This window comes from Lytechinus variegatus, chromosome 14 (assembly GCF_018143015.1).
Source record: "Lytechinus variegatus isolate NC3 chromosome 14, Lvar_3.0, whole genome shotgun sequence".
Lineage (NCBI taxonomy): Eukaryota > Metazoa > Echinodermata > Echinoidea > Temnopleuroida > Toxopneustidae > Lytechinus > Lytechinus variegatus.
The window spans coordinates 21452986-21468249 of NC_054753.1; the positions used below are offsets into that span (position 1 = coordinate 21452986).

General features: G+C 36.6%; 1 protein-coding gene across 5 annotated transcripts in view; it reads right to left on the reverse strand.

Annotated features, from left to right (window-relative positions):
* Positions 1-1762: 1762 nt before the first annotated feature.
* The window catches only part of LOC121427368 (eukaryotic translation initiation factor 4 gamma 1-like), a 51985-nt gene continuing 38483 nt past the window's right edge, over positions 1763-15264 (reverse strand). For 3 of the 5 annotated variants that reach the window (XM_041623727.1, XM_041623726.1, XM_041623725.1), the window contains exons 21-29: positions 14890-15068; positions 12934-13058; positions 11814-11983; positions 11092-11296; positions 9336-9434; positions 7532-7678; positions 6486-6567; positions 5444-5590; positions 1763-4407 (exon numbers count right to left, since the gene is read on the reverse strand). In XM_041623727.1, the coding sequence (XP_041479661.1) occupies positions 4244-4407; positions 5444-5590; positions 6486-6567; positions 7532-7678; positions 9336-9434; positions 11092-11296; positions 11814-11983; positions 12934-13058; positions 14890-15068 (1318 nt within the window). In that variant the 3' untranslated portion in view covers positions 1763-4243. Of the gene's footprint in view, positions 4408-5443; positions 5591-6485; positions 6568-7531; positions 7679-9335; positions 9435-11091; positions 11297-11351; positions 11541-11647; positions 11700-11813; positions 11984-12933; positions 13059-14889; positions 15069-15264 lie in introns of those variants that run through there. The other 2 variants (XM_041623728.1, XM_041623729.1) reach the window with 2 other exon arrangements.

The following is a 15264-nucleotide window of genomic DNA, read 5'->3' on the forward strand; positions in this document are numbered from 1 at the left end:
AGGAGCTCTTTAAATGGCTAAGTTAATAACATGATGTCTTAATCACGGGAGTCACACTTCACAATCGTGGAGTCTCGAGCAGACATCTTAACCGTGTTTGATTCAAACTACTTCTGACAGACAGGGATGTGACATACGCCAAGTTCTACTTATTGAGAGAGCGCGCCCTCGTTTTTAGGTCGAGAAGGGGAGGGGGTGGTGAGGGGGCTGGGGGTGCTGATGGTAGTGGGGAAGGTTATGAGAGGGGGGGTAGTTGGTTGATCTTTATTTAAACGTTCTGTTACACGAAATGCACCATATTTTGTATATATGTTTATTTGTTAATTATCATGGATGTTTTAAAATATGATTATGACAATGATTTGTATCGCAAATGTTTGTTATAATGTATGAAAATGATTTGTATCAATATTTATGTCATTTCTGTTGGAAATAAATCTGAAAACAGTTGCTCCGGCGACAATTGCTCCGATGTGAAACACACACACACACACTAGTGGAATCGCCAACTTTCACCCTCGATTAACACCATACCCTATTTATCCTGAACCAACCAAAAAACAAGCCCGGAGTGATTGTCGCAGGAAGAAATCGTGTCACACAATCAAGACACGGTTAAAAATTCCACAGAAAAAGTGACGTGACCCAATTTCCACTGGGCCATGTAAACAATTGAAGCAAATTAATATATATCAGCAAAACATTAAAAAAACAATTCAAACAAGTAACAGATAAGTAGAAGAGTCAAGAAGAATGAAGAGCAAATTTTGTAACGAGTTGGATACTCTGAATACAGAAATGCATAGGGGGTGGGAATTGTGTGTTAAAATATTTGGGTAATTGGGGAGGAATCCTTTGGAGTGGACCTTTCAATGATACTCTTCCTAATTAACACAAACAGAATGTAAATATCAAATAATTTGTGTTGTTACTTTTAGGAGTATTCTGTATTAGGAAAGAAAATAATTTGGTCCTCAAAATGAACATTCAGAATTGCTGAAAGTTTTACACAAATGTTTGAATGAACCAAAACCTCTCCCTTCTCTTTCTAATAAGCTCTTAATTGAATTAGGAACTTGTATGGACTCTAGTTGAAAACAATTGCCAGGTAGTATCATTTTCAAGCCTGCAATCTGATATTTCAACCTTGCCACAAATATATAGATATTTTCCCCAAACTTAAAGATGGCCCCCACATGACACCATCATAAAGCACATAACAATGAAAACCCCGTGCATTAGACTATAAAATCGAAGATTGACCATGGTTTGATGCACAGGTTTATATCACTCATCCTCTATCACGGCTGAATGTGGGGACCCATGGGCTTTGGGGCGGACAGGCACGTACATTTTATATACAGCACAAGAAGGCCAGACACTTAAAAAATCACTCAATAGACGTTTTTGATTTTTTTTGTTTCTCCCAATTGTTATTTTTTCAGTATCTCTCTTCAATTTATCAAGGAATATTCAGATGAAAATTCAAGTCACTCACGTAATCTCATGGCATGAACATCGTTACACAGTATATCGAAAGTTGTGTCATTTTTTTCTCTGAAATCTTTGAATTCTATTATGTCACATTAACTCATGGCGCATCACATATTTTAAACTATGTACATAGGCACATGGATGTATGTAACTCCATAGTCATTCCTACTATTATATATTTTAAAATGTCAATTTGAATTTGTAGACTTAAGTAAATCATCATTTTGCAGTCTCCTTCATTCGTATTTCAATCTGCCCAATTTTCGTATCAATAACTTCATAATTCTTGTTTTCTTTTTGTCAAAGTGTCACCGTATTCATTTCAATACATAGTTTTATATAGAATAATACATCTTCAAATAATCTTCTTCACACTTCAATGTTGTATAAAATTTGTAAACTTTTTACCATTTTTCATATTTTTTTTTCTTACGGGAGTTTCCTTTCTCTCCCATCAACATACTTCTTTTTGTTTTTAAAATCTTTACTGCTTTTCATCAAATGAAACAAAAATAAACTTAATAGCCACCACAAGGATGGATAGGAAATGTAAATATTTGTAATAATAAATCAACAATTCATTTTTCATCTATATTTTCTCCAGTCGACTCAGAAATTCATGACACATGGATTCTAATAAAGACGGATAAATTCCAATCAGAACATATTAAACATCAGTTGCTTCAGAAATCTTTCAAAGATAGTAGGAAAGTAAACCCGATCCTCTTTAACATTTGACAGCTTATTTTCTAGTTCACCTTCACGTACAGGGATGAGCGTGAATAGGAAGGTTGCCCGGTAAGAAGGAATCATTAACTTCACACGGGCAAAGTTTTACCACCCTCGACATCCGAGTACGATGAACTCGATGCCTCTCCGTGGTTTGGATGAATGCCAGGAGAGTTGGGTCCAGAGGTGGACCGTGACCCGGAGGAGACAAAGCATTGGTGGGGCACAGCATTGTTCACAAGAATACAGTGCCCCTCCAATCATTTGCCTCCTTCGGTTCACCGTTTGCCACTGGTTGGGTCAATTCTCAAAACAGTCGGGAATCTAACATCTTAGGTTTCCCACTGACACGTCCCATCATCTGAACATAAGTAGGACTGTCCATGGACTGTTAAGAATTAGTAGCAATGCTCCCGAGGAAATGCTCTCAGATGGAACCCACAAATGCTTGATCACTTAAACTTCTACACCTGCATCAAACATGATTTCATTCATCAAGATGGAGATCATTGCAAACCGTATTTTTAAATCAGTCCTTTCCTCACAATCGCTGCAGCCATAGCAATGTTATATATCTGAAGAACTAAAGCAAATTGAAATACTTTCACCAAAACACAACCCAGAACAAGTTGAGTCGTCATACTCTTTATGAAAACTTAGTCAACCAATATTTCCCTAACCTCGCAATTATTCCCACCATAAAATATCAAAATCATTCGTTATGCAGTCTATATTTAACTTGAAGTTGATGATAGTATTCAGATTGATGATTAATGACAGGGCGTATTATTAAATTTCTTTCTCCATAAAACAGTGGATTGGATATCTCAAAGACATCCATAATATATCGCGTATGCATAGCAAGCATCATCATATTCTTGGGTGACATATACATCTTCATACAATAATAATAATATTTACATACAAAATACTTATCATAAATTAGTGAAGTGAATTGCAATACAGAATTCTCCAAATACGCCACGTTCAACCTTATTCATTCTTTTGAAGACGAACAAGGCTACACGACATCTCTGTTATGTAATCATCACAATAAAACGTCCATGGACCATTATTTTGTGAAAAATAGTGAAGTAGAAAAGGTGAGTAAATATATAACATGCTGCTTGTTTGTCCCCCATGCAAATAACAAGAGACCAACCCCTTGGTTATAGATACGAAATGGGGAATCTTAAAACAGAAGCATGTCAGTTAGCTTTGAGTTTGGCAAATCCCAACACACACATCATTTAAATCACAGTGAACATGTGAAAGTTACATCGAAGATTGAGAAAATGAAACAAAAAAAGTATACTAAACAAGACTTCAATGCACGGCTTACTCTTGTGTCAAAGATGAAAAATCTAAAATGGAAGCACATTCGTTTTTGAAATCATAGAAAACGGGGAAAAAATGAAAAAAGGCAGAAAAATTGAAAGGCAGGGTTGAGTTGGATTGATTCCAGTTAATTTCATTGGTGACTTCATTACAAGTTCATGCGGAAATAAAGAAAAAATTGACCAGGTTCGGTTGTCGTCAACAGCATTCAGGATGCAGCTTCGCACTTGAATGTTTATATGCGATGAAGGGATAAACATGTATCTACAAAACTTCTTGCTATGTGAGCTCATCTGCATGAGGGTTAACGTTTTAAATTCCTTTTACGGTTTATCGACGCTTCCGCACCATCAAGGAGTTGCACAGAAGGACCAATCCATCCACTGAGTAAGCCGATATTCACACAGGCCAATGAATAACAGCACCCACGGTTGTTGAATAGAATAGCCCATTGAGTGGATTCCATGTCATGAAAACACAAATAAATCTTCAGTTATCATAATAAATCTAATACCTATATATCATATATATAATAACAATATCATATAGCAAAGACAAAGATCACCTCTGACTCTCATCTTTTCATCAATTTTATCATTTTTTTCTTGAATTGGGAGAAATCGTTAATAGTTCATTATCTATCCCTCGCAGCGCCCTCACACGTCGGGGGCATGGATCAACATTAATCGGCTTCGGCTAGCCATGTGAAGAAACTCGTCACGGATTTGAGTGCCACGCCCTTCCCTGCGCTCTCCTTGGGATCCTCACTCTTCTTCCAGTCGTAGAACGCATCCTCCGATACTACATCTTCATCGTAGAGAACGTCAAATAAGATTCGTAGCAGACCTGTGAGAGGACATTAGACAAGTAAAGACACAACTTAACATTTAGGGTAGAATTCGCAGAGATTTAGTTGACTATATCATGACAACAAGTCGTAATAATTTCAAAAGGAGCTAGATTCTTGACTGCACACAGCCAAAGTTTATGCCTCTGCCATTGCCATTTCTGAGCAGATTTCATACTATTTTGTGAAAACCATCAAATTAATCTGATCATGTTGTCGATATATTCAGGAAAGAAAATAAGTTTTAATGTAGTCCATTATCCTTATTGAAATTAAGAGGCCTTTCTTTGATTCAACAGGATCTATGATATTTAGCCTTGACACCACAGATAAGTGATATTAAAAGATCTTTATCATTCCTCTCTGATTGCAAGCATAAAACAAGTTTGAATTCAGTCCTTCAAAAACATCTTGATTCATCACGAAAATTGTGTTTTCAAAGTGTGTGACTATTAAGATCTGGGGGGTGTTTCACAAAGATTTTTATATGACTTAGAGGCGCACGTAAATGCCTAGTTATGTACCGTATAATAGGCATGACTGCATTGATCAGATCATGCCAAGAGGATGCGCACTACTGCATAATTATCAATAAGATTCCGCATTGCGTATATTATGTACGGGCCGGTATTTCAGTGCGACTCTTAAGGATAAAAGTCCCAAGTTTTCAAGTTGATATGTCTAACAGTTCTTGAGCTATCTTGGAACAAGGCATATAAGCAGAGCTGCCAACCTGAACAAGATCAATTCATTTTTTTAAAGCTGAAAATCAGTATTTTGGTGAGGAAATCAGTATTTTCAAAGAAATACCATAGGACACCACATAAAAAAGAAACTTTAGAAATCAGTATTTTGCATGAAACCATCAGTATTCTTCTCATTTTTCAGTACTAAATACGGAAAATCAGTACTTCTTGGCAGCTCTGTATAAGGTATACAATGACCTCTGTGACCTACAACCTTTGACCTCTTAATTTTCAACATCTTCATGAATTAACCCCCCCCAATGATCAATCTTTTGTCGAGATTCCTTACCTGGAGGGCTATGTAGTGAATGGTTGAGCGCCTGGACAGCATATAATGCTTGAAGCTCCAGAGGGCGCTTGCTATCGATGTATCGCTGTAGTATCGGACCTCGTTGTTTCAGAATCTCAGGGTCGATCCGGCAGTTCTGCCCTTCACCTGAATAACGAAGAGTAAATAAACGACAATGAATGAATCAATTAACATATCGTCTTCTCTTCGACATGATGTGATACGAGATCAAATATTCCTAGGTTATAACTTGATAGATTAAAGCTCCGTCACATCGTTCTGTGCAAGCCTCGCATGTGGCTCGCTAATAACTATTTTTGCTACCTGCAGGTTGCCAGCATCAACAGTATCCCACACGCAATTCACGAGCAGTTGCCCGCAGAAGCACACGCATAATTATTGGCACGCAGAAAATATTTGATCATGTTCAAAATTTTGTTATGCGGGTGAGTTGCGGGCAATCACCCACAAGGCATGGACGGAACGATGTGACAGGATCTTTGTCTAGTCACTGGAGTACATCTTTAGTTTTTGGAAATCCCCCAAGTGATGTCACCATTACATTTAATTGCTAGATTACATGAATGTGAATGCAACAGTATGATACGAAAGAATATGATAAAAAAATGTTATTAACTAATTTTGTGATTTACCCAATAAATAAAAAAAGCCAAATTTATTCCCTTTTCTACAAAAACAAAACAATGTCTTGAGCATGGAATGGACTGGGAATTTCAGAATATATTTTTTGTCGGTAGCTATTATTTAATTTCTAATTTTATAAGTTAACTGGTAAAAAGTGAGTTTTTAAGATATGAATAATACTGATAAGATCCCGGTAAATGATCCACATTCAAATTTTACACCATAAATAAAATCACTGTTGAAGAAAGATATGGCCACGACACTTCGTAAGATTTTAAAATTGAATGACACTCAAGCATATGAACTCATATTATTTACCCTCAATCAAAGCTGTACATGGTTTATTTAAGCTGGTGTAGAGGTAATGGAATAAAGAAATTAATAAACATGTTCTTACCTTCTGCTGCATGCTGGCAGATTAAAGTAACTAAGGCACGAATGAATTCAGGATGCTGTTTGTGTGTGTCAGTCACATTAGACTGAGCAAGAGAGAGAGAGAGAAAACATTACATTATTGCCGAGGTCGAGTTCTGACATTGATATCTAATTTTGATAGGAAATGGTCGGAAGAAATCCTTATTTGTCAACAGTGTTTTTACGAATTTCCAATCTCCATTTGCTAATTTCTCTGTAATTACACATTTTCCTGAAAATTATTTGCCCACGTGGGAAATAGTCGGCGATGCCACTTAGAATTGATTTTAAACAAGTCTGAACATCATCTACAACGACTCTTTTCCTGGATGAAAAGTGAGTGATTTCAAGGTCAGTAATGACCTCTTTGGTGTAGGTGTTAGGTCAATTTTTACATAAGTACAACACCAAATATAACATGAAATTGGTCCTGAAAAGTAATTCACTATATGTTGAGCTGTCAATATTGTGATCTGAATTATTTGTTTGAACTCAGCAAAGGTTTCGTAGGTAGGAACACAATCCACACCAACACCGAACTTGAAATCACCCAATGTGTTTCCAAATGGCAAAAGTATGTTGATAAGGTCTGCATTCAGACCTGAAAAGTGGCATCACTGAATATGCGTTAACATTTGCAAATGCTGTGAAGTACACAAGATGTACAGGCAAATGCTAAAAGATGCTTGAGAAATGCACAGAAAAGTCAGCGCTAACAAAGGCCATGTTACAACTGGCAATGTGGTAGCGATGCCCAATGTTACAAAAAAAAGCATTATTACATGTTGAAATAAATGTTTTGACTTCACAATCCTAAAGGTGTGACTGTGCTTACTGTTAGCGCTCTGTTAGGCTAACGACGTTTCTGAATATTTTGTATCATTTCCTTGCATTTCCAACTTTTTCCAGAAATATTGTAAAAGCTGTACTTCTATTTTCCACCGGTATTTCCCACTCTGGTGGAACTGTGGTGATATCACCTCCTAGAGTACAAAGAACTGGATGATCATGATATTTACTCTAACTCACCTTTATCCAGTCAAAGATCTTATTATTATCTGGTTTCTCGTTAAGTAGATTCGTAAGTCCTCTGTTAAACGTGGCTACCCAGTCACCTTGGACACTGTTAAGGCCATTGTCAGTGGCGCTTGCACCATCTAATGTGAAGTCTACACCCTGTAAGAGGAGAACCAATACTAAAAGTAAATGCACTGTGCTCTCACGAGGTCAACACGTTTCACTGAAAAGAGACTTATATATCAATTGAAAGGTAATGTGGGGATTATCGTTAGGTCATTTGAAAATAACGAAAATAATACATAAGGTGGAAATCGCCAATCAAAAGCGCTAAAATGCCTCTCTGAAATATGCCTCACACCCGGGTTTTCTTCCATTTCATGATCAAACTACTCAGTGACAGTGTGGAGGAATCGCACATTCACAAGCATTTGCAATAGCTTTTGCACGCGAAGTGGAGCTTGCCATGTGGGAGAGCCAATACTGTCTCTGGTACCATCATACCAGAGATGCCAACTTTTGGAAATCAGAATTAGGGAGGATTTGCAACCGACACCAAATTATGTGCGCGTAGCGCACATCTCAAGCGCGGAGAGCTCGACCCTTGCGAGGGCCCTGGAAGCTCTGGGTTTCTAGATGCTCTCTGGTGCAATCTGACCCTTATTTTGGAGCATTTCACATGTTTTTTTAAAAAAAAAATTTTCCCACTTTTTTAACATAAAAATTTATTTTAAGAAAAATATGCATTTTTTTTACATGTAAAAAAAATGAGGGGACAATAGAAGAAAAGCACCTCTTCAACAATAGGGAGGAATTAATGTAATCCAGTAAAGAAAAGCTCAGCGCAGATAACTTCTTCCTCCTCGCTTGTCCCTTGCTTGGTGAAATAAGGGTACTAATAACTGGAGCTAGAACTCTTCGCAATGTCCGTATTCCCTGAATTGTCCACGCTGCAAACTGTGCAAAATGCATGTAAATTCCTCTTTCCGACTTCCGAATGCACGGTAACTGGAGACTGTATTCAGTCTCATACTTAAGACAATTTCTTGGTCTTCTTTTGTTGATTTTCCGCCATTTCGTGTCGATATCAACCCATCAGTACACCGAAATCTCGCACCGATTATCCACCGCACGACTCAACAAATCCAGTGGCCGCGGGAGCGCACATGCCTCGCAAATTTGAGTCAATTCAAAAACCGTTGTGAGGCTATATCTGAGAGGCATTTTAGTGCTTCTTAATTGGCGATTTCCACCTTATGTATTATTTTTCGTTATTTTTGAATGACCCACTGATAATCCCCATATCATTACCTTTCCATTGATATATATAATACGACCATATTCATAATAAATATATTTCTCCTATAACATAAAACCTAGTCTGTGACAGTAAAAAACAGATATTTGAGTCAAGACATATTTACATTTGAAAGTAATGCACTGGTGGACGGTTATTGCTTACTTTACTTTTCGGAAACGTTGATCAAAGGAATCCTGGCGGATCTTCTATGTAGCAATTACTGTTGCGATATCTTACTTTTTCGTATCCCTGATAAGGGTATTTGCAAGTAATCCCAGGTAAACTTGCATAAGTCCACCTTCCCTATGTTGAATATTCATCAGAGCTGAAGCAATTTATAGATCGGGTTATGCAAAACATGTCTTATCTATTCTCTTTTAAGTTAATGCTATCCATGTCAAAAAGATTTTTGTGGTCCACAAATATTTGACAGAGGCCATGTTACCTGTACTTGCATTCAGAATATTAGCTTTTAAACAACCCATATGAGGGAAATATACATATTTCTAGACTTGCCTTCTTTTGCACAAATTCCTGAACATTTTCACCGTCGGGGAGGAAGGTTTCCCATCTAAGACCAGATTGCTGCCATATATGACATACTGCACTAGCACCCTGGAAGAGAAATGATATAATATAGTTTTGTTTTTAAGGTATGAACTCTGATTAAAACCAAGTAAGATATTTCACTTATAATCATCATATTAAAAAATGAATATCATCATAATTATCAAGATTATCATTGTTTTGCTACACTAAATAGTATCACATATTTTGACTTGTATGGATGTCAAACTGTATATCCATTCATATTTTTTTTCAAAAAAAAAAATAAACTAACCAAACTAAGCTGAAAAGAATGTAAATTGAAGGGGGGGGGAAGAACATGTTAAAGGGAAAGTTCACCCTGACAAAAAGTTTGTTGTAAAAATAGCAGAAAAAATAATAAAACATATTGCCGAAGGTTTGAGAAAAATTCATCAAATAATTAAAAAGTTATTAGAATTTCATTTATTTGATTTGTGACGTCATATGCGAGCAGCATTCCTACATAGCGAATGGTAAAAAATAAATAAAAAGTCATTTTCTCAGAAATTGAAAATGGTTTTCACTGTAACTTTTGTATATCAATAGACAAATCATTTCACACCCGATTATGAATAGAAAAACAAAATTAAGTCATCAGGAACCATACAAAATTTGAAATTCATGAATTTTATATTATATAACACATGGGGCAGCTGCTCGTTTATGACGTCACAAATCCAAAACTTTGAACTCTAATAACTTTCTTACTCTTTAACGGATTTTCCTCAAACCTTCACCAATATTTTTTACTATTTTTTCTGCTATTTTTACAACAAAGTTTTCTTCAGGGTGAACTTCCCCTTTAAAAGGAATCAGTATAAACATTCCTACAGCAAATACAGATTCTCATTACTGGCAATTTCCAGTTTAATTCCAATTCGTCTATCCAATAGCCAACTCGTTTACTATCATTTGGTCTACCATCAGTCTGTCCACTCACCACATGGTCTACTTTCATTAATGTCATTCTGTCTAATAACCAGTTGGTGCAATAGCCATTTAGTCCATATCTCAATTGGTCTAATTGGACTGAAGTGTTGATTATGCAAAATGAATGAAAATTAAATGGATATAAGACCAACTGGTTATGAGACGAAATGGTCAGAGACGAAATAGTGATTAGACGAAGCGATGATTGGATCATATGGTTAATGGACCAAATGGTTGTTAGACAAATTGTTGATGGATGGAATGGCATCCTACTAAATGAAAGTAGACCATGTGAGTGTACGAGTTGGCAGTAGACGAATTGGCTAGTCACCTTAAATTATACTACAACAATAACCCCTTGTTGATATAGTATTTCATAACAGTCACAGCGGTAGATCTAATAGATAAATGAACAGAGCATAGTGCAGTACTCAACATTATACAATATCAAGTTACTTGCTAGACTTCAAGTTAATTTTTTTTAACCAGGGCAATGATGTACTTTTATCATTTTTATTTCAAATAACTTTTGAAGGAATTCGCCTACAATCTAAATTTATCCTGCCTTCTTGAATTCTCCATCTAGCATATTAATATTATATTATAAAAGAATGCTTATTATAATAAATTTCATGACTATCACACATATGTAAATGCTGTTCATCATAATTTTGCTATTACATAAACGATTAGTAACATGAAGGAATTGTGGAATTAAAACCTGTACACACTAAATGTAAATAAATCTACTCACAATTCTTCTTGAAGCTGTCCTGAGGACCTCAGCCAAAAGCACACCAGCCGTCTGAAACTCTTTTAGAGGCATAACTGCAGTGGCTTGTAGCTCTAAGTACTCCGCCCTCTCAATTACTGTAGCACCCATTATCTCACCAAGATACTCATAGATCTTAGGGATGTCTATTGCCATGTCTTCTGCAAACTCCACCATATCTTTAATTCTGGAATAGAAAAACAACAAATGAATGAGAAACGAGGGAGGTCTATAGACAAGTCTTCTGCAAACTATATCATATCTTTAATTCTAGAATAGAAATACAACAAAAGAATGAGGAACGAGGGAGGCCTACAGCCAAATCTTCTGCAAACTTTATATCATTAATTCTGAAAGGATTGGTACAACAAAAGAATGAGATCTTGAGGAGGTTTATTACCATTTCTGCAAACTCCACCATATCTTTAATTCTAGAATAGAAATACAACAAGTGAGAAACGAGGGAGGTCTATAGCCAATTCTTCTGCGAACTTTATATCATTAATTCTGAAAGGATTGGTACAACAAAAGAATGAGATCTTGAGGAGGTTTATTACCATGTCTTCTGCAACTCTATCATATCTTTAATTCTAGGACTGGAATGTAAAAACCAAAGAACGAGATCCTAAGGATTTCTATTGCCAGTGAGGAATTGCTGCAGTGTATAAAAACAGTGTGATAGAGGGAGAAGAAAGAGTACTTACCCTGTTAAATATTGCTCTTTTGTTACTAGATTACTGTTTAATAGCGAGTGGAAGAGAACGCCAACCGATTCCCTCATGTCCTGCTTCTTCTCTATTACATTGTCTACCGCAGATTGCACAAAGATATGCCTCTGCTTGCTTGGCAATTCAGAGACGCACCTTGTTGCTTCCTGTGAGGGGGGGGGGGGAATAAACAGACAGAGATGGCTCATCAATAGGCCTGTTCACAGTTGTAAACTGCGCACAAGCAGTAAAAGGTCATTTGAGATAACCCATGAAAGTGGTTTTCAAATTCACCGACATAGGCATTTGTGATTTGATGATTATTCATGTATTCCTTTTAAAATATTCTTTTCATCACATCCAAGCTGAAGAGAAACACTGTCTTAACAATCACTGGTATTTAACAGTAGCCTAAACAATAGTCAAATTATGCAGAGAGCAGACAATATAACAAACAAATTTCAAAATCTTTACCCTTCATGTACTGTTCTAGTCACCTGGTCTATACAATGCCTTTCATTCTTAGAATTCTAATGCTTTGCCGGGAAAACCTACGCAACATCTTCATTTGACAATGTTAGTGCTCATCCTAATGAAAAATCGCAAAGGTCATTAGAGAAAGGTTGATCATCAGCTAACCGTGGACTGGCTTATAGTTGTTCACATGAAGGCCCCACCTAACGAATAGTTGTGATTGATCAGATCAGCAGCAACCATTAAAAGCCGACAAGGTCCACAGACAAAATGCATGATCATTCAAAATATTTTCTAGATATGATGTATATTCAAACATTTGTTTTCTTGACAGTTCAGTATGGTCTTCTTTGGAACAAAAGGACATTGTGCAAATTCTTGTAGAAGACAAAAGGGCACCCGGTAGGAAGAAATTCCTTGAATGATCGAAGGGTAGCCGTGCTAAAGCGGGTAATAGTATGCAGTGCTTAGAATAATTTGTATTAAGCGCTATATAGGCCTACATGTTGCACACAATTATTAAAGTTGTATTGTTATTATTATCATTATCATAATTAATTATTCATCATTAATCATTAATTATCAATACTGTTGTTGTTGGTTTTATTACTATTATCATTAATTATCATTACATTAAACTTACAGCAAAGTCCTTGAGATTGAGGAACTCCTCGACAGTTGCTACTGAGGTATGCTTGACCTTGGAATCAGGCATGGTAGGCTCTTCCTTCTTCTCTGGTTTGACAGGTGCAGCAATCTCTTTAGATCCTAGAACAACAAATGATGATAGAATGAGTTTTGGGGCCTGTCTTACAAAGAGTTGCGATTGATCTGATCAATCGCAACTATGGAGAGTCAGCAAAGCCAACATATATCATGCATGTTTGTTCAAAAAAACTTCTAGATATGAATGTATATCCATAAATTGATTTCTTGACAATTTGGTGTGGTGTCCTTACTCTGTCTTTGTTTTGCAAATTTCCTGTAAAAAATTATGACACTTGATGGATTTCCATAGTTGCCAATGATTGAATTAAACGTAATTTTTGTAAGACGGGGCCCAAGAACAGTCTGATGATCATACCCATTCATAAGGTGAGGTGAATGGGTACCCAGCAGGATAAATTCCTTGAATGCACCAAGTTAAAATATTTCCTGATAATTATCCAGTTTTGCACGTTTTCTAAGTTGTTGCAGTGAATGACATGCATTTCCAGTATAAAAACAATAATGTAAAACTAATTAGTACCACCATAACCAGTCATTCAATGGATGTTGTTTTGATATGCAACAAAATATAACAGAATCTGACTGACTACCATGCTGTTGACAATTGGTCTGATCAGAATTCCCTCATTATTCCCTCATTTGAGTCATTTTTCCCAGACTGAAAAAAACAAACAATAATTTTCTGATTTCCCTGATGGGCTGGGAACCCTGATTGAATAGGCAAAATGACAATCGGTGCCTCATAAATGCTATGGGTATCTTCTCCTACATACGACCCATTTTTGTTTTGTTTTCATAAATAACATCAATACCAATCAAGCATCTTTTCAGACTGCAAGGCATCCTCTCTATTTCAATACGAATTTGAAACAAATTCCAAATGAAAATTGACTTTTCATAATTTAATTCATTCACAAGTTTCATTAACGGGGTGGTCCAGGCTGAAAGTATTTATAGCTTAATAAATAGAGTAGAATTCACTGAGCAAAATGCCGAAAATTTCATCAAAATCGGACAACAAATAGCAGTTATTGAATTTTAAAGTTTAGCAATATTTTGTAAAAACAGTCGTCATGAATATTCATTAGGTGGACTGATGATGTCACGTGTCCACTTGTTCTTTTGTATTTTATTTTAAGAACTAGAAGACTTTGATTGACAACTGATTTAGTGCATTAGATATTCATTGCTGCAACTTATTTCATTATAAGCGAGACATATCATTCACACAAGTATGAAATAATGAAAAAAATATGATTTTATGTAACATAAGAAAACAGAAAGTGGAGATGTGACATCATCAGCTCTCCTAATGAATATTCACTGTCGATTACACAATTATATCTTAACAGTTTCACTCAAGGGGTGGAGGTGATCTCTGTGAGTGCGTGGTGAATATGACCATCCCGTAGCAGGGGACTATACCCGATTTGAAACCCGGTAGGTGTTTCATAAAGCTGTTCGTAGTTACTTTACGCGCGACATGTTCTTACATTATAACTCCATTACAGGGGAATATCACATAGCACAAGAAAGGATCACCAGTCGAGTCACCCTAACGATATGAAATAAAAATTATGATCCTCGGATGAAGAAAGGCTTTATATCCACTGTCGATTACACAATTATATCTCAAAAGTTTCACTCAAGGGGTGGAGGTGATCTCTGTGAGTGCGTGGTGAACATGACCATCCCGTAGCAGGGGACTATACCCGATTTGAAACCCGGTAGGTGTTTCATAAAGCTGTTCGTAGTTACTTACTTTACGCGCGACATGTTCTTATGTTATAACTCCATTACAGAGGAATATCACATAGCACAAGGATCACCAGTCGTATGATGAAACACCCACCTGGATGATAATACTGACCTCTTGGTTCAGCTGGCTCTGGCCTTGCAGGTCTACTGATCCTTTGAACCTCAGCAATGGCTGCTTCCTTCTCCCTCTCTCTATCCCTGTCCCTATCTCTTTCTCTCGATCGTTTACTCATCGGTGACTGACCCCTACCTCTCGAGTCTCTTGAGCTGTATCCGCCTGAACCTCCTCTACTGTTAATGGTAAAAGAATGTAGTTGCAGCTTACAATTATTTCATGACAAAGTCTTTAAAATCAAGGTTAATGGTCACAATATCATCATTGATCTACATCAGGGGGGTGTTTCACAAAGATTTAAGTATGACTTAGAGTCGCACTTAAATGTCTAGTTGCGCATAGTATAAAAGGCATGACAGCATTGGTCAGATC